The sequence below is a fragment of the Pseudophryne corroboree genome, chromosome 4 (genome assembly GCF_028390025.1).
Source record: "Pseudophryne corroboree isolate aPseCor3 chromosome 4, aPseCor3.hap2, whole genome shotgun sequence".
Lineage (NCBI taxonomy): Eukaryota > Metazoa > Chordata > Amphibia > Anura > Myobatrachidae > Pseudophryne > Pseudophryne corroboree.
Genome location: NC_086447.1, coordinates 752,902,048 through 752,921,126, shown reverse-complemented (window position 1 = coordinate 752,921,126; position 19,079 = coordinate 752,902,048). Strand labels below are relative to the sequence as shown.

General features: G+C 46.5%; 1 protein-coding gene across 3 annotated transcripts in view; it reads right to left on the bottom strand.

The window, feature by feature from the left end:
* CFAP61 (cilia and flagella associated protein 61) overlaps positions 1 to 19,079 on the bottom strand; it is an 844,658-nt gene that overhangs the window by 798,763 nt on the left and 26,816 nt on the right. For all 3 annotated transcript variants that reach the window (XM_063918168.1, XM_063918169.1, XM_063918170.1), the window contains one exon: positions 9,621 to 9,688. In XM_063918168.1, the coding sequence (XP_063774238.1) occupies positions 9,621 to 9,688 (68 nt within the window). The remainder of the gene's footprint in view (positions 1 to 9,620; positions 9,689 to 19,079) is intronic.

Genomic DNA, 19,079 nt, shown 5'->3' with positions numbered 1-19,079 from the left:
GACGGGACGCCATCATGTCTATTTGGGGCAGTCCCCACCGACTTGCAATCTGTGCGAAGAATTCCTGATGAAGTCCCCACTCTCCCGGATGCAGGTCGTGTCTGCTGAGGAAGTCTGCTTCCCAGTTGTCCACTCCCGGAATGAACACTGCTGACAGTGCACTTACATGATTTTCCGCCCAGTGAAGAATTCTGGTGGTTTCCGCCATCGCCACTCTGCTCCTTGTGCCGCCCTGGCGGTTTACATGAGCTACTGCGATGACGTTGTCTGACTGGATCAGAACTGGTCGGTCGCGAAGTAAGGTCTCCGCTTGACGTAGGGCGTTGTATATGGCCCTTAGTTCCAGGATGTTGATGTGAAGACAAGTCTCTTGACTTGACCAAAGGCCTTGGAAATTTCTTCCCTGTGTGACTGCTCCCCAACCTCGGAGGCTCGCGTCCGTGGTCACCAGGATCCAATCCTGAATGCCGAACCTGTGGCCCTCTAGAAGGTGAGCACTCTGCAGCCACCACAGGAGAGATACCCTGGCCCTGGGGGACAGGGTGATCCGCTGATGCATTTGCAGATGTGACCCGGACCATTTGTCCAATAGGTCCCATTGGAAAGTCCTTGCATGGAACCTGCCGAAGGGAATGGCTTCGTACGTCGCCACCATTTTTCCCAGGACTTGAGTGCAATGATGTACTGACACTTGTTTTGGCTTCAACAGGTTCTTGACTAGAGTCATGAGTTCCTGCACTTTTTCCATCGGAAGAAAAACCCTTTTCTGGTCTGTGTCCAGAATCATGCCCAAGAAGGGCAGACGAGTCGTAGGATTCAGCTGCGACTTTGGAATATTGAGAATCCAGCCGTGTCGCTGTAACACCTTCAGTGAAAGTGATACGCTGTTCAGCAACTTCTCCCGTGATCTCGCTTTTATGAGGAGATCGTCCAAGTACGGGATAATTGTGACACCCTGCTTGCGCAGGAGCACCATCATTTCCGCCATTACCTTGGTGAAAATTCTCGGGGCCGTGGAAAGCCCAAACGGCAACGTCTGAAATTGGTAATGACAATCCTGTACCGCAAATCTCAGGTACGCCTGATGAAGAGGATATATGGGAACATGCAGGTAAGCATCCTTTATGTCCAGAGATACCATAAAATCCCCCCCTTCCAGGCTGGCGATGACCGCTCTGAGCGATTCCATCTTGAATTTGAACCGTTTTAAGTAAAGGTTCAGGGGTTTTAAATTCAAAATGGGTCTGACCGAACCGTCCGGTTTCGGGACCACAAACAGAGTTGAGTAGTACCCCTTCCCTCTTTGAAGCAGGGGAACCTCAACCACCACTTGTTGAAGGCACAATTTGTGAATCGCATGTAACACTATCTCCCTTTCCAGGGGAGAAGTCGGTAGCGCCGATTTGAAAAACCGGCGAGGAGGCACCTCTTCGAATTCCAGCTTGTATCCCTGGGAAACAATTTCTATTGCCCAGGGATCCACCTGTGAGTGAACCCAGATGTGGCTGAAAAGTCGAAGACGTGCCCCCACTGAAGCGGACTCCCTCAGGGGAGCCCCAGCGTCATGCGGTGGATTTTGCAGAGGCCGGGGAGGACTTCTGTTCCTGGGAACTAGCTGTGTTGTGCAGCTTTTTCCCTCTGCCCTTACCTCTGGCAAGAAAGGACGATCCACGTACTCTTTTGCTTTTATTTGAACGAAAGGACTGCATTTGATAATGAGGCGCTTTCTTAGATTGTGAGGGAATATAAGGCAAAAAATTCGATTTACCTGCCGTAGCTGTGGAGACGAGGTCCGAGAGGCCCTCTCCAAACAATTCCTCACCCTTGTAAGGCAAAAACTCCATATGCCTCTTTGAGTCGGCATCACCTGACCACTGTCGGGTCCATAAGACTCGCCTAGCAGAAATAGACATAGCGTTCATTCTGGAACCCAGTAAACTAATGTCTCTTTGAGCATCCCTCATATATAAGACAGCGGGGTATATTTACTAAGGTCCCGATTTTGACCGAGATGACGTTTTTTCATCAAAGTGTCATTTCGGAAATTTACTAAGCAAAAATCTCGGCAGTGATGAGGGCATTCGTAATATTTTGGAAGTCCTAGGAAAAAATCACGAATCAATACACCATCGGTCAAATACGGCTGCAATTTGGTAGAAATCGGTAATTTACTAAAAAGTGCAAATCACAAACACTGCCGACAATAGCCAAACACTGCCGTGCTGAAATACAATTCGTGAAAAAGTGCTAAAAAAAACCAGACCTGCTTTTTCCCCCCGTGTTTGGATAGGCATGCACGGATCCATGAGATCCGTGCATGTTTATCAGTGGGAAGGAGATGGGAAAGTGTTATTGTTTTGAAAAAAAAATGCGTGGATTCCCCCCCTCCTAAGCAAAACCAGCCTCGGGCTCTTTGAGCCGGCCCTGGTTGAAAAAATATGGGGGAAAAAATGATAGGGGTTCCCCCATATTTAAACAACCAGCACCGGGCTCTGCGCCTGGTCCTGGTTCCAAAAATACGGGGGACAAAAAGCGTAGGGGTCCCCCGTATTTCTGAAACCAGCACCGGGCTCCACTAGCCAGATACATAATGCCACAGCCGGGGGACACTTTTATCTAGGTCCCTGCGGCCTTGGCATTACATAACCAACTAGTCACCCATGGTCGGGGTACCCTGGAGAAGTGGGGACCCCTTCAATCAAGGGCCCCCCCCCCTCAAGCCACCCAAGGGCCAGGGGTGAAGCCCGAGGCTGTCCCCCCCATCCAAGGGCTGCGGATGGGAGGCTGATAGCCTTTTTGTCAAAAAATGAATATTGTTTTTAGTAGCAGTACTACAAGTCCCAGCAAGCCTCCCCCGCAAGCTGGTACTTGGAGAACCACAAGTACCAGCATGCGGAGGAAAACCGGGCCCGCTGGTACCTGTAGTACTACTACTAAAAAAATACCCCAATAAAAACATAAGACACACCTTGAAAGTAAAACTTTAATGCATACATCCACACCTCCATATACACATACTTACCTATGTTCACACAAGGGTCGGTCCTCTTCTCCATGTAGAATCCATGGTGTACCTGTTGAAAAAATTATACTCACAAAATCCAGTGTTGCTGGCTCCTCTTGTAATCCATTTGTAATCCAGGTACTTTGCAAAAAAACAAAACGGACACCTGACCTCGCACTGAAAGGGGCCCCATGTTTTCACATGGGACCCCTTTCCCCGAATGCCAGAAACCCCCTCTGACTTATGTCTAAGAGGGTTCCATCAGCCAATCAGGGAGCGCCACATTGTGGCACCCTCCTGATTGGCTGTGTGCTCCTGTACTGTATGACAGGCAGCACACGGCAGTGTTACAATGTAGCGCCTATGCGCTCCATTATAACAAATGGTGGGAACTTTGCGGTCAGCGGTGAGGTTACTTTCGGTCAACCGCTGACCACAAAGTTCCCACCATTGGTTACAATGGAGCGCATTAAAATGGTATCCTTATCAAGGGTCTCAATATCCGCTGATAAGGAATCTGTCCATGCTGCTACAGCACTACAAACCAAGGCCGTCGCAATTGCCGGTCTGAGTAACAAACCAGAATGTGTGTAAATGGACTTCAAGGTAACCTCCTGCTTGCGGTCAGCAGAATCCTTGAGGGTAGCCGTATCTTGGGAAGGGAGCGCTATCTTTTTTGATAAGCGTGTCAAAGCCTTGTCTACCCTAGGGGAGGATTCCCACCGTATTCTGTCCTTTGGCGGGAAAGGATACGCTAGAAGAATCCTTTTGGGAATCTGCAGTTTTTTGTCTGGAGTTTCCCACGCTTTTTCGCATAATTCGTTCAGCTCATGTGAGGAGGGAAAAGTGACCTCAAGTTTCTTTCCCTTATACATGTGTACCCTCGTGTCAGGGACGGGGGGTTCCTCTGTGATATGCAAAACATCTTTTATTGCAATAATCATATATCGAATACATTTAGCCACTTTTGGCTGTAATTTTGCATCATCGTAGTCGACACTGGAGTCTGAATCCGTGTCGGTATCTGTGTCTACTATTTGGCGACATTGGGACAGACATGGGTTGACTCCCTGACTGTACCCTAGCTTCAGCTTTGTCTAATCTTTTGTGCAATAAATTAACATTAGCACTTAAAACATTCCACATATCCATCCAGTCAGGTGTCGGCGCTGCCGACGGAGACCTTGCATTCATACACTCCCCCTCCTCCTTAGGTGAGCCTTCAACCTCAGACATGTCGACACACGCGTACCGACACACCACACACACACACACACACACACACACACACACACACACACACACACACGGAAGCTCTTTTCTGAAGACAGGTTCCCCACCAGGCCCTTTGGAGAGACAGAGAGAGAGTATGCCAGCACACACCCCAGCGCTGTATGACCCAGGAAAAAACACAGAATAGCGCTTTTTTACCCAGTAGCGCTTTTCCTGTATGTATATGCGACAATTATGTGCCCCCCCCCCTCTACTTTAAAACCCTCTTTCACCGTGGTATCAAGCAGGGGAGAGTCCAGGGAGCTTCCTCTCAGCGGTGCTGTGGAGAAAAATGGCGCTGGTGAGTGCTGAGGGAGAAGCCCCGCCCCCTCGGTGGCGGGCTTCTGTCCCGCTCAAAATTCTTAAAAACATGACGGGGGCCCTTTATATACATGTACAGTGCCCAGCTGTACATGTATATATGTACATTTGCCACAGGAGAGGTTTATATTGCTGCCCAGGGCGCCCCCCTTGCGCCCTGCACCCTTACAGTGACCGATGTGTGTGAGGTGAATGGGAGCAATGGCGCACAGCTTCACTGCTGTGCGTTACCTCTATGAATATCAAGCTGTCTTCTGCCGCCTCTGAAGTCTTTTCCTCTCATACTCACCCGGCTTCTATCTTCCGGCTCTGCGAGGAGGACAGCGGCGCGGCTCTGGGACGAACGGCGAGGGTGAGACCTGCGTACCGATCCCTCTGGAGCTAATGGTGTCCAGTAGCCTAAGAAACAGAGCCCTGAAACTCAGAGGAGTGGGTCTGTTTCTCTCTCCTCAGTCCCTCGATGCAGGGAGTCTGTTGCCAGCAGGCTCCCTGAACATAAAAAACCTAACTAAAATACTTTCTTTACAGGAAACTCAGGAGAGCTCCCTGAAATGCACCCAGTCTCCACTGGGCACAGTATCAAAACTGAGGTCTGGAGGAGGGGCATAGAGGGAGGAGCCAGTGCACACCCAGATCCAAAGTCTTTCTTAAAGTGCCCATGTCTCCTGCGGAGCCCGTCTATCCCCATGGTCCTTACGGAGTCCCAGCATCCGCTAGGACGTTAGAGAAAAACAATTAAGAGATTATACACATGTTGAAATACTCCAGATGACAGAGTCATCAAAAACTAATTTTACCTAAAAACTCATTAAGAGTATATCATTTGTAAAGAAGCTGCATATGTGAGCCAGTTTTATTTGAATAACTAAAGACAAGAGGAGGACACGCAAGTATGTGTACACAAGAAAGAGACACGTCATCAGGGGTGCAGAAAGGAGAAGGACACATCATGAGGGGGTGCAGATAAGAGAAGTAAAAGTCATGAGGGGGAGCACACAAGAAATGGAAAGGTCAAATGGTTGGTGCAAAGAAGAGAGTGAAAGGTCATGAGGAGGGTACAGACAAGTGAGGGACACGTCATGAGGGGAGTGCAGATAAGAGAGGTGCAGGGCCTGATGGGGTGCATAAGGATAGAACAGGCAAAAGAGTAAATAAGTACAAATAATTGGCGTGTTATTAGAGATGACTGGACCCAACTATAACCATTGTAACCATTGTAACTAGCTACCAATTATCTACATATAAAAAAAAAATACATTGTTAAAATTAGCTTTTCTCTGCACTACCTAAGATTACATTAGCAGGGAAAGAATTTTTAAGCTTGCAGAGTGCTGCAAAATCTGTCTCATACCTTTTATTAACACATTTGGTGGGATGTAATGGAGTCCAAGATCGCCGGAGGTGTGGGATTCTGGATAATCTCAGACTTTTTTTTAAAGGGGCAAACACTTACAAGGCATGGTTTTGCCTTGTAAGTGTTTTCCCCATTCAAAAAAACTCCATTACATCCCACGATGATGTCCCAGGCCATGAATTTGGAAAAGAGGGATGAAACAATACAAAAATAAACATGTATATAGTAAGTGCTGTCTTTGATACACAGGGGCTAAGACAGAGCCGGCCCTAACCAATATGATGCCCTAGGCAAGATTTTGGCTGGTGCCCCCTAGCAGTAGCGGATCTTGCCACGGGCAAGCAGGACTTTTGCCCGGGGCGCCGCCTTCCGGAGGGCGCTGGCGTCATCCGGAGGGCGCCGCACCGTGGCAAAATCCGCCACTGCTGCCCGCTGTGTCCCCCGTCCGCCTCCGCTGCCCGCTGCCATCCCCGTCCGCCTCCTGTGAAGGGAACTAGACGCTATGCGTCTAGTTTCCCTTCGTGGAGAGTAACTTTGCTGAGCGGTGCGCGATGACGTCATTGCGCACCGCACAGCAAAGGTCCTCTCCACGAAGGGAACTAGACGCATAGCGTCTAGTTTCCCTTCGTGGAGAGGACCTTTTGCTGTGCGGTGCGCGATGACGTCATCGCGCACCGCTCAGCATTCAAGCGGCGCTAGCAATGTACAGGGGGCGTAACTGACCACGCCCCCTGTATTAGGACACGCCCCTTTTCCTGCCCGGGGCGCAGAGCGCCCTTGAACCGGCCCTGCCCCCAAGCACCGCCGCTAGTTCTGTAAGAGATGCCTGGCATGAATCAGCTGGCAGCTTTGCTAACGTCGGGCGTCTTTTGTTTATAAAAATGCATCTTATTTGCATTACTATGTGGCTAGGATACACAAGCAGCTTCTGCTGATTAAAATGATATGCAGCATGCCTATATTCTGTGTGCGGCTGTATCTGCATACGAAATGCGACATTACAGTGATTTCCAGGAATACACACAGAATATAGGCATGCCGCATATCATTTTAATCAGCAGAAGCTGCTGGTGCCCCTAAGCATACCAAATGCCCTAGGCAATTGCCTAGTTTGCCTATGCCTAAGGCCGGCTCTGGGCTAAGATTTGCAAACAGATCTTGTGCTTCTTCGCACTACGCACACTCTGTGGCCAAGCATAAGCAGCTGCCAGCATCTACAGATGATTCAGGGTCGTACCCATCTCAGCTGTGTCTCTACTTGTGGCCAAATGGGTGTAGCCAGTGGCAGACTGGCCCATAGGGGTACAGGGGAAATCCCCGGTAGGCCCCAACCCCTCCTCAAATGTCAGGTTCCAGACTGTGCACTTGCATTATACATTGTTACTCTACAGGTTGAGTATCCCATATCCAAATATTCCGAAATACGGAATATTCCGAAATACAGACTTTTTTGAGTGAGAGTGAGATAGTGAAACCTTTGTTTTTTGATGGCTCAATGTACACAAACTTTGTTTAATACACAAAGTTATTAAAAATATTGTATTAAATGACCTTCAGGCTGTGTGTATAAGGTGTATATGAAACATAAATTAATTGTGTGAATGTAGACACACTTTGTTTAATGCACAAAGTTATAAAAAATATTGGCTAAAATTACCTTCAGGCTGTGTGTATAAGGTGTATATGTAATATAAATGCATTCTGTGCTTAGATTTAGGTCCCATCACCATGATATCTCATTATGGTATGCAATTATTCCAAAATACGGAAAAATCCGATATCCAAAGTACCTTGGTCCCAAGCATTTTGGATAAGGGATACTCAACCTGTATTAGAGTGTCAGTTACCTGGCAGAGCAGAAATATGGATGAACATGGCTGCTTGTTTTTTTTTCTATAGAAACTCCACCAAGATCCACCCTCCTGCCAATCAAATTAAGTAGTTACATTTACATATTTATATGGGCCCAGGTACTGTAGTATTCATGTAGTATTCATGCATTCTGCAGTTTATATTCTCTCTAATAGATGGCAAGGTCTTTTAAGCAGGGTCCCCTACTGATGTATTCCCCCAGCAGGCCTTTCATGCCCCAGTCCGACACTGGCGCCAACTGTAGATTCACACATAGGCAAAGTGTTCTGGGGGCATGTCATTGGCAGGGGTGTAGCGAGGGTGGCTTCAGTGAAGCGCGAGTTCCAGGCACCGGCAAATCTAAAGGGCCCGCCGCCGCCTCTCCCCCAGAGCAGAGGAGGTGCACACTGACTCGGACTCTGAGACTAGATAGGGAACAGGGCAGACCAGAGGCGACATAAGGAGATACTGCAAGCCTGGACATGCCGTAGCTCTGCCCGTTCTCTTTACATGGCTCACTGTGTGCTTGTAGCTGTGCAGCAGGGTTTCTTCTGTACTGCAGCACCACTCTCTATCAAGCACAGCTGCTGCCCCAGCTTTTGCAACAACTCTCACTTTCCTGGAAGCTGCAGCATATGTCTCTACTTCAGATGCTGCAGCACCTCTCTCTGCATTGTTTTCATTGATAGCATGGGGGGGTATCAGGGCTGTGAGGGGGGGGGGGACTCATTTGCGGCATTATTTCATTAAGGGGTTGGGGAGTTGTGAGGTCAGGTCGGCCAGGGCATACATAGTGTTTTTAATTTATTTTAGTTTAGTATAAGTTTAGTTAAACAAGTAAATAGTTAAATACAGCTAACTCCATAGCGGCTCTACTGTGGTGTAACATGTATAAGGGGCTCTACTGTGGTGTAACATGTATAAGGGGCTCCACCATGGTGTAATGTATAAAATGGGCCCTACTGTTGCATAATGTGTTCAAGTGGCTCTATTGTAGTGTAAAGTGTATAAGCATCTCTACTCTGGTGTAACATGTATTAGCGAATCTACTATGGTGTAACGTGTATAAGCGGCTCTACTATGGCGTAATAAATATGAGGTACATGTATAAGGTGTACTACTGTATGGTGTCATGTGAATTGGTATTATTCTGTGGCCACTTCCCCGCTCCATGAAACCACGCTCTTATATTTCAGTTGTGTGCCTTTGGCGCATACTCTTCATATTTTAAATATGGGGGGCACCCAAAAGAAAATTTTCCCCTTAGCTCCCCAAGGTCTAGAACCGGCCCTGTCACCAATTTAGGATCTTTAAACATTTTTTCTTTTCAAATGTAACATGTCACCACATGTTGGCCAGTACCCCAATTCGGTACAGGGGAGGGGGGTGCCAAAATATACCCTTGCTCCGGGCACCATGACACCATGACCACTGGTCATTAGTGTATAAGTACATTATGCGAGCAATGCAGAGTTCTGCATACGCATAGATCTGACTGATTAAAGACAGATCTCTTGTTCCAAGGATAGGGCAGGTGAGAGAATGTGCTGATAGCAATGATGGCTCTTTTCCCAAGCTGATGCATAGGTGGGGTGCCACTATATACATGTGTGCAACTCTGAATACAACTGTAGATATACATTTATTTTCAAGCATACCATGCAGCCACATATGTTGCTGATTTACGTGTGACTCTGAATCAGTCCTATTGATTGTAATGTGCTATTTAATCAGATAATATGCCATAACCTCTTCAGTAACTGCTCATAGCGATTGATAATACAGAGGAGAAATGGTGAAACAAATTTTCATACTTACACAAAGCAACATTGTGCGGGGTGATTAGACATATGAAATGCAAATCTGCAACTGCATTAAACACGGTCCTGAAATCAGAGAAAGAGATTTAGGAATCAAGAACTTTTCAGGGCTGGGGTCTGATTGGCAAAGAGTCTTACACAATGTAATGGGTGAGGATATTTATAAACAAAGTAAAAATCAGAGGTGACTCGTGCCAACCTGCCAGCGACATACTGTAGTAGATTAATACCATAATCTTAAAACCCACATTACTAGCACTAGACTCTCATAGGACCAGCTGCTGTATATGTAACATGTTTAGAAAACTGTTTAACCAGAATGAATAGTTACAGTATGTGTGGGAGCAATTTAACCTTAAAACTTACAAATATGTACAATCAAGGTACAACAGCACATTTACATTACGTAGTGCTGCTACCCTCTTATGCTTTGTTTTAGGTCCCCTTGTGTAAGCACAAGTAAGTGGCTGTGAAAAAAGTAAAGAAATTGATGCACGATAAGACACTGTGGCCCTCATTCCGAGTTGTTCGCTCGTTGCCGAGTTTCGCTGTATTGCGATTAGTCGCTTACTGCGCATGCGCAATGTTCGCAGTGCGTCTGCGCCAAGTAAATTTGCTAAAAAGTTTGGTATTTTACTCACGGCATAACGAGGATTTTTCATCGTTCTGGTGATCGGAGTGTGATTGACAGGAAGTGGGTGTTTCTGGGTGGAAACTGGCCGTTTTATGGGTGTGTGCGGAAAAACGCTGCCGTTTCTGGGAAAAACGCGGGAGTGGCTGGAAAAACGGGGGAGTGTCTGGGCGAACGCTGGGTGTGTTTGTGACGTCAAACCAGGAACGAAACTGACTGTACTGATCGCAGTGGCAGAGTAAGTCCCGAGCTACTCAGAAACTGCAAAGAAATTTCTATTCGCAATTATGCAAATCTTTTGTTCGCAATTCTGCAAAGCTAAGATACACTCCCAGTAGGCAGCGGCTTAGCGTGTGCAATGCTGCTAAAAGCAGCTAGCGAGCGAACAACTCGGAATGAGGGCCTCTATGTATTTGCATTTTGTATGTGCAGAGGGGTCAGGGATATGATGAATCATTCACCGGGAAACTGATCTATTCTCCCAGGAGTGTGGAACTCCCTGAAATTCGGTAACAATCTGAGAAAAGGCAAATATGATAAGACTCTCCTCTAGTCTCCAAACCTTCAAGCGTTCCCTGAAAACTCACCTCTTCAGCCAAGCATATCAAATTCCAGAACCGCCCTCATAACTGTCATAAACCTTCCTATCAAATTGCATCCTCTCTGCACAGTCCACACATATCCTCACTTCTTCTCATCCTTCCTCCCGACCCCGGTTCATCATTGCTGTGTGACCATATCATACAGCGCACCAAGAACCTAGCAATCTGATGGACAACTATGCAATAGATAGCACCTGTCCTTGTGTATACATGCCTATTTCCCTATAGATTGTAAGCTTGCGAGCAGGGCCTTCCTACCTGTATGACTGTTTGTTATTACCCAGTTTTGTTATATCATTGTTTGTTATATCATTATTTCCAATTGTAAAGTGCAACGGAATTTGCTGCGCTATATAAGAAACTGATAATAATAATAATAATGATGATGCAAGTGAAAAATGGAATTCATGGCATTAGAAGTACATGAGATGCGTGAACAAAAAAACAGCTTCCTGTTATGGCACAGGAACATCTTTAGGAAATGCAGATTAAACACAATGCATAGCACATGGTTATTAAACTCTTACATAAAGGAAAAGCAGTTTATATTCCATTTAACATCCTAAAACACACACTATAAAAGCCAGTGTGTACCTAGCTTAGGTCCTGATTCAGACTGGTTGCAGTGATGATGTCAGGCGCAAGCAGCCGATGCTTTCAGTTTGCGCATGTGTCCTGATGGTTACCACATATTTGGGAATGCTGCTTAGCTCCGCCCACTCTCCGCACCCAGATGCCCAGAGCCTGTCAATTAGTCTGCAGCTCAGGGGGCACTCTGTATGACCACACAAAACACGCTGTGTACATGCGTAGAATGGGTCCTGCACAGGTGCCCCACCATTGGTTATGTACGTAAACCATCAGGTTTATACACATATCTTAATGAGACTGATTTTCAGTGGGAGTTCCTGAGAGGTCACAAGGGGGTGGCTAGCCAGATGCGGCGTGTCGCTGACAGTGGCGCCACCACACAGTAGCGATGACACTGGACGCCATGCTCAGATGGAGAAATTACACCTGCCATAGGTCCAGTGACAGCTTCAATGTTGCAACTGATGGTGGCGTTTACATATGCAATGAGACGCAACAGCGATGCTGCAAGTGGGGATCTCAGTAGTCTCAGAATTGGTTGCAGCATTAGAATAGAGGCGTGGCTGCGGCAAAAAAGGCATTTTTTCAGCCATATGCAGTAGGGACCGTAATTATGGTTTCCAACTTGGAACACTACCGGAAAATCGGTAAAACTAGCAGTACAGTATATAAGGTAACTTTAGTAGCGCCTGTGGTAGTAAAAATGAGATATTCCTTCCATATAAGGTTTGTATCATACCATGCTTATTTCCAGGAAGCTACATTAACAACAGTGTTCCCCATAATACACAATAGAAACAAACGCTTCATATGCAATGTAAGTGCAAACATTACACCAGATGTTCCTCTCCCACAGAGCTAACAATATGAGCATGCAGTACAATACATTCTGCTAAGTGTGTACACATGGAGACTATAAATAAAAGGTGAAAGATTAGGCACAAAAATGAAAATGTGATGTGACGACGTTAAGGAACTGATTCAGGTTGGATTGCAAATTCTGCCTTTTAGCAGAACCTGCAATAGTTTCTATTGCGTGTTGGGGGCCACCCAGCGCAGGGCAAGGCCGCCCAGCATGCTGACCAATGGAATTGCGTCTTAGCAACCGTGGATTCCCCCTGCCTTCGCAGCTAGCCGCAGTCAATCCTAAGGCGAGCTCATGGAGGACAGAAACCTCCCGGGGAGCAGAGGAATAATTACTCACCTTCCAAAGCGTTGTCTTCTTCAGCATCAGGATTCGGACTCCTGCAGCAGCGGTGTGTGTATGTATGTGTGTGAAATGTGTGTGTGTGTGTGTGTGTGTGTGTGTGTAAGTGTGTGTGTGACCCTTCCTCCTAATTGAACGCCCAAAATATTGTGGGCGCGTCGTCGGGTGTGTACCAACAGTATGTCTGTTAATGACGTCATTCACAGACATATCGCGTCGGCCCTGCAAAACAGCCGATTGGCCAATTTATCTGGAAATAGATCTGCGCATCGTGCTGTGTACGGGCGGTCGGAACACTTGATGAAGCCCAATCGTCAGATACTATAGGTCGGCAGATCAGCTGGACGGCCGGTCGATCCGTCATCTTAGTGTGTACCCAGCATTAAATACCCATTGAGCATTCTTAGATGCTGCAATACTGATTGGTGCGTCTTTACATGCAACCATCGGTCGCACAACTGAAACGTGCACCAGCCCCTTGCCTCAATGTGAGCAATTAAGCATTTGAGTTTGTAACCAGCTGGGCGACAGTTCCACAACACTCCCATAACATGCCAAAAAGACGAGCCATCTTCATGCAACAGAATAACCACCTCCCAGTCACCACCCAGGATCATCCAGCACATTTCCAAGATATTTCAGATACCGTGCTTCTCAAAACTGCACCTCTATGCGTACACACTGTGGGACACATGAGCTGTCTGACCTTTTAGTGACATAGGTGTATATTCAATAAGTGTCGGATCAAATCCGACATGCATTTGTCAGAATGGATCCGACAAGCCCTATTCGATGAGCGGCCAAATCCGACTGTCAGATTTGGCCGTTCCCTCCCATCTGTGTTGCTGCTGTCAGCAGCTCCCCGTATGTGAGATCACAGGGAGCTGCTGGAGACAGCCACACAGCCGCATTCAGTGCCTGCTGGGGAGCGCTGCCAGGAGAGAGGTGCCTGGCCGGGGGGACGTCAGAGAGGAGCCGTGTCTTCCAGCGTCTGTGGCTCCAGTTGACCCCGTGGGTAAGCACGGTCTCTCCCTCCCTCGCCCCTCTCCCCCGTCTCCTCACCTCAATCCGACTTTTTTAAAAGTCGGATTGAGGTTGTCGGAAACGGGTCCAAATCCGGGATTTGGCCCCGTTTACGACAGAAGAATGTGGATCGGCGGCTATTCCGACGATCCACGTGTTTTCCGACAAGTCGGGAATTCCCGACTTGTCGAAAAAACCCCCAGCTCATATTGAATAGGTCAGAACCCCCTTCGACCGAAATCTGCTGTCTTTCCGACAAGACAGCAGCTTCCGACAGTTATTGAATACACCCCTTATGGGTAAATGTATTCAATGTTGATATGGAATCTCTCGAGATATACTTAAAACTTCTGGTCCTGACACTTGAGCCTTTTGACTGTTGAACCACTCCTCAATGTCATGATCAAATTATAAAATGTCTTTACTTCGCCATCTGCGTAATGTCGCTCGCGCAATTATCCCCTCCCTCTGGAGATCCACTAACCCCCCTACCCAAAGGTTATGGTTTTCTAGAATTGATTTATATATGAACATGGATGATATTCTTCTGGCCTCGAGAGATAGACTATCTGAATTCATTGCCATATGGCTTCCCTGGCTAAATTAAAAATCGTCACAAGGCTTATACCGATTATGTTCTCTCGACAACAGTACTGAATTCAGGGAACGTGTCTTGAGAAGCCCATACTAGACCCCCTCAGTAAGCCTTTCCTGGTTTGTTGACCTTTCTCTTTCTACTTTCTTCTGATCTCTCTTTTAACCTCTTTTTCCCCATCCCCCTCTCTAATCCAACTTTATTTTCCTAATTGAAGTACGTTCAGTTTTCACTGGCATTGAGACGGATGTTGTTTATATTGATTGTATAAATGTTGATATGGTGGAGAAGTGTTGTCAGTACACATTATATTCCCTGATACCACCTCTCCCCATGTATGACAGCAACGGTGTGTGCTCAGTGACAGGGCGATATCAACAGCTGCAGGTGGCGAAGCACTATCTCCACAGCAGGGACAGAGCTGTTCCTGGCTGTGGAGGCATCCGGACTCCGGGCTGTGCAAAAGATCTCGCGTGAGTTTCGAGATCTCATGAATGCGCAGTGGAGCTGGCCGAGCTAGGAGCCACAGTGCAGGGCGTCACTGGCCAGGGAGGGTGTGTGGCCAAGTCTACATCACTCTTGGGGGCGTGGTCAGCACTTACAGAGGTGCTGGGCTTCCGCCATGCTCTCCACTCAATATGAATAGATGCCTTGCATATGGCATCTATTCAACTTATTCACCCGGCTGCAATCGGAAACAGCATCTTTTCCCTCCCATGGGACACTACGGCCCGTAGGCGGGGATGGCACTGGGCAGGCTGTTTAAGTAGAGTGCCACGATTAGGGCAGTGTGCATTTTGCCACTTTAAAATCAAGAAGGGCATCGCTCCCTGCTGAAACAGTCTAGCGTGAACACCAAGGGGTATATTTACTAATGTGCAGGATTTTAGAAGTGGAGCTGTTGCCCATAGCAACCAATAAGATTCTAGCTACTATCTTGTAGAAGATGCTAGATAAATGATAGGTAGAATATGATTAGTTGCTATGAGCAAACATCTCCACTTCTAAAAACTTGTACTTTAGTAAACATACAACTAGGTACCCAAAATACAGCAAGATCAAGTGCAAAATGCATTATTATTATTATTATTAATATTATTATTATTATTATTGTTGTTGTTGTTGTTGTTGTTGCTATGCTTTATTTATATGGCGCCACAATGGTTCTGCATTGCCTTACATAGTAAATAAAGATAAGCAATGCAAAACAAAAAAAATAAATGCAAAAGATTACAACCAGAAGGCTATACTACTAGACATTGCATAACATGGGATACAAACTATATAACCATTGCTGCACATGCAATCATAATAATAATAATAATAATAATAATAATAATACTACTACCCACAAAAGCAGTGCCACCTTACCAAAGGTTCAGATGTATTGGCAATGAAAAGGACATAATGGTGTAAGTGAGGGAAGGAAAAGCAAAAAAGGGAAAAGGGCCTTGCTAATGAGATCTTACAATAACTGTGTACTATCTATTACATTCCGAGTTGTTCGCTCGCTAGCAGATTTTAGCAGCATTGCACACGCTAGGCCGCCGCCCTCTGGGAGTGTATCTTAGCTTAGCAGAATTGCGAACGAAAGATTAGCAGAATTGCGAATAGAAAATTCTTAGCAGTTTCTGAGTAGCTCCAGACTTACTCCTACACTGCGATCAGTTCAGTCAGTTTCGTTCCTGGTTTGACGTCACAAACACACCCTGCGTTCGGCCAGCCACTCCCCCATTTCTCCAGACACTCCCACATTTTATCCTGGCACGCCTGCGTTTTTCCGCACACTCCCAGAAAACGGCCAGTTTCCGCCCAGAAACACCCACTTCCTGTCAATCACACTCCGATCACTTCAACGATGGAAATTCTTTGGTCGGACGTGAGTAAATCTACTAAGTTTTAAGCTAAAATACTTAGCGCATGCGCACTGCGTACCATGCACATGCGCATTTTCGCCTTAAACGCTCCGTTGCGAAAATCGGCAATGAGCGAACAACTCAGAATGACCCCCACTGTGTGTCCCGAATCAAAGGGCTATTATGGTATGCCTAACACACACACACACACACACACACACACACACACACACACACACACTCACTCATATCACACACGCTTATCTGCCGTCAAATTCTATATTTCTATACATATACACTCCCTCCATAGGAAGGAAAAGGTACTAAAGTCCGGTAATCACTATGTTGTGCTATGTGTCTACCATCATATGGTGTAAAAACTATAGGTGTATGAGGACACATCTGGGTATATACTGACAATTAGGGTGGCAAATAGGGGCACTGCATGGCCGCCTAACCTGGAAACATCAGAGCTGGTACTACACCATCTGGCTTCTTGTGTGCCCAAATAAGGTGGGCATATGCAGCAGTGCAGGTTTGTGTCATTCTGCCACCTATTCCAACATGTGCCTAGATACTTGGGTTGTGGGCATTCTAACATATAGTGAGCAGATACAATTATATGCAGACCTGAATAAAGGCAGAGCAAGTTGTATTTTCTTTCGAATGTTCAGCTGCCTAATAGCTAATGTGTTTATTGCAAATAACGAGTTTTATGGTAAGAACTTACCTTTGTTAAAACTCTTTCTGCAAGGTACACTGGGCTCCACAAGGATAGTCATAGGGGTGTAGAGTAGGATCTTGATCCGAGGCACCAACAGGCTGAAAAGCTTTGACTGTTCCCAGAATGCACAGCGCCACCTCCTCTATAACCCCAACCTCCCTGCACAGGAGCTCAGTTTTTAGTTAACCAGCCCAATGCAGTAGCAGGAAAAGAGACGACAGCGGTTAGTAGCCACATACACCACACTCTCACGACAGGAGAAGTGTCAGCGGCTAATGCCATATCAACCCAAGGAAGCTAAGTGCGTCAGGGTGGGCGCCTTGTGGAGCCCAGTGTACCTCGCAGAAAGAGTTTTAACAAAGGTAAGTTCTTACCATAAAACTCGTTTTCTGCTGCGGGGTACACTGGGCTCCACAAGGATAGACATAGGAGATGTCCTAAAGCAGTTCCTTATGGGAGGGGACGCACTGTAGCGGGCACAAGAACCCTGCGTCCAAAGGAAGCATCCTGGGAAGCGGCAGTATCGAAGGCATAGAACCTTATGAACGTGTTCACAGAGGACCACGTAGCCGCCTTGCACAATTGTTCAAGGGTCGCACCACGGCGGGCCGCCCAAGAAGGTCCAACAGACCGAGTAGAATGGACCGTAATGTGAGCAGGAGCTGATAGACCAGCCTTCACATAAGCATGTGCAATCACCACTCTAATCCATCTGGCTAAAGTTTGCTTGTGAGCAGGCCAGCCCCGTTTGTCAAATCCAAACAGTACAAAAAGAGAATCAGATTTCCTAATACAAGCAGTTCTCTTCACATAGATACGGAGAGCCCGTACCACATCCAAAGACCGCTCTTTGGGAGACAGATCAGGAGAAACCAGTGCCGGAACCACAATCTCCTGGTTAAGGTGGAACGAAGAAACCACCTTAGGTAAATATCCGGGACGAGTCAGAAGAACCGCCCGGTCACGGTGAAATATCAGATATGGGGAACTACAAGACAAGGCACCCAAATCCGATACTCTTCTAGCTGAAGCAATAGCCAGCAGAAACACCACCTTAAGGGAAAGCCACTTAAGATCAGCTGAACCAAGAGGTTCAAAAGGAGACTCTTGTAGCGCCTCCAAAACCACCGACAAGTCCCAAGGAGCCACAGGCAGGACGTAGGGAGGTTGGATACGCAACACACCCTGAGTAAAGGTATGCACATCGGGTAAAGTCACAATTTTTCTCTGAAACCACACCGAAAAGGCAGATATTTGAACCTTGAGGGAGGCCAGACGCAGGCCTAAGTCCAGGCCCTGCTGAAGAAAAGCCAACAACTTGGCTATACTAAATTTGGAAGCGTCATAATCGTTAGATGCGCACCAAACAAAGTAAGAATTCCAGACCCTATAGTAAATCCGAGCCAAAGCCGGTTTCCGGGCCCGCAACATAGTTTGAATGACCACCTCAGAAACCCCTTTAGCCCTTTTTTTTTTTTTTTTAATTCAACAATTTTTATTAGATTTTTATATAGAAATACAAAAAACAGGGAAGACCTTCATGGTACAGACAAACCAAAGACCGGAGAGAAACCGGTATAGTTACAGTGTTCCAACGTAAAGTGCTTTTAAATCACATCAGTGAAATCAACAAATACATATATGGTCGGTAGCTGTGGGCTTGGGTAAAAGGCAAAGGATGGACAATCTTAATCTACATGAGGTCTAAGAAATGATGAAAACAGTACCCGTTTGCGTCTCAGCATACGAAATCATCATATACCCAAGGTCAAGCACCTAGTTTTACCTGAGAGTTCACAGAACATGAATATACCGGAGAGGTCAATGAAGAAGACAGACAGGAGGAGGGGGGGGGAACAAATGGGGAAGACAATACAAGTATGATCAGTTCCTGAATGAGTAACGGCCAAAGACATCTTAATTAAGAATAATAAAAAGGCATTTCCGGCATGGTTAGCCATTCTAACCAAAGAGAAGGTTCAGTATCTAATTGGCCTCGGACTAAACATACAGCGTGGGGTATTAAGATTAGTATGATTACATTTCCTAGGAAAAGAACAGGAGGTCTCAAAGGAACAGTACATAGGCCTAAGTTATCAATAGGCCCTATCGATTTGTCTATATAGGTACCACTTTGTGGTCTCAAATAATTTATAGATGAAAGATTGTATGTCCGGATCTAGAGTATCAATGTATCTCTCCCACTTCTTGGCAAACCGCCTGACCCC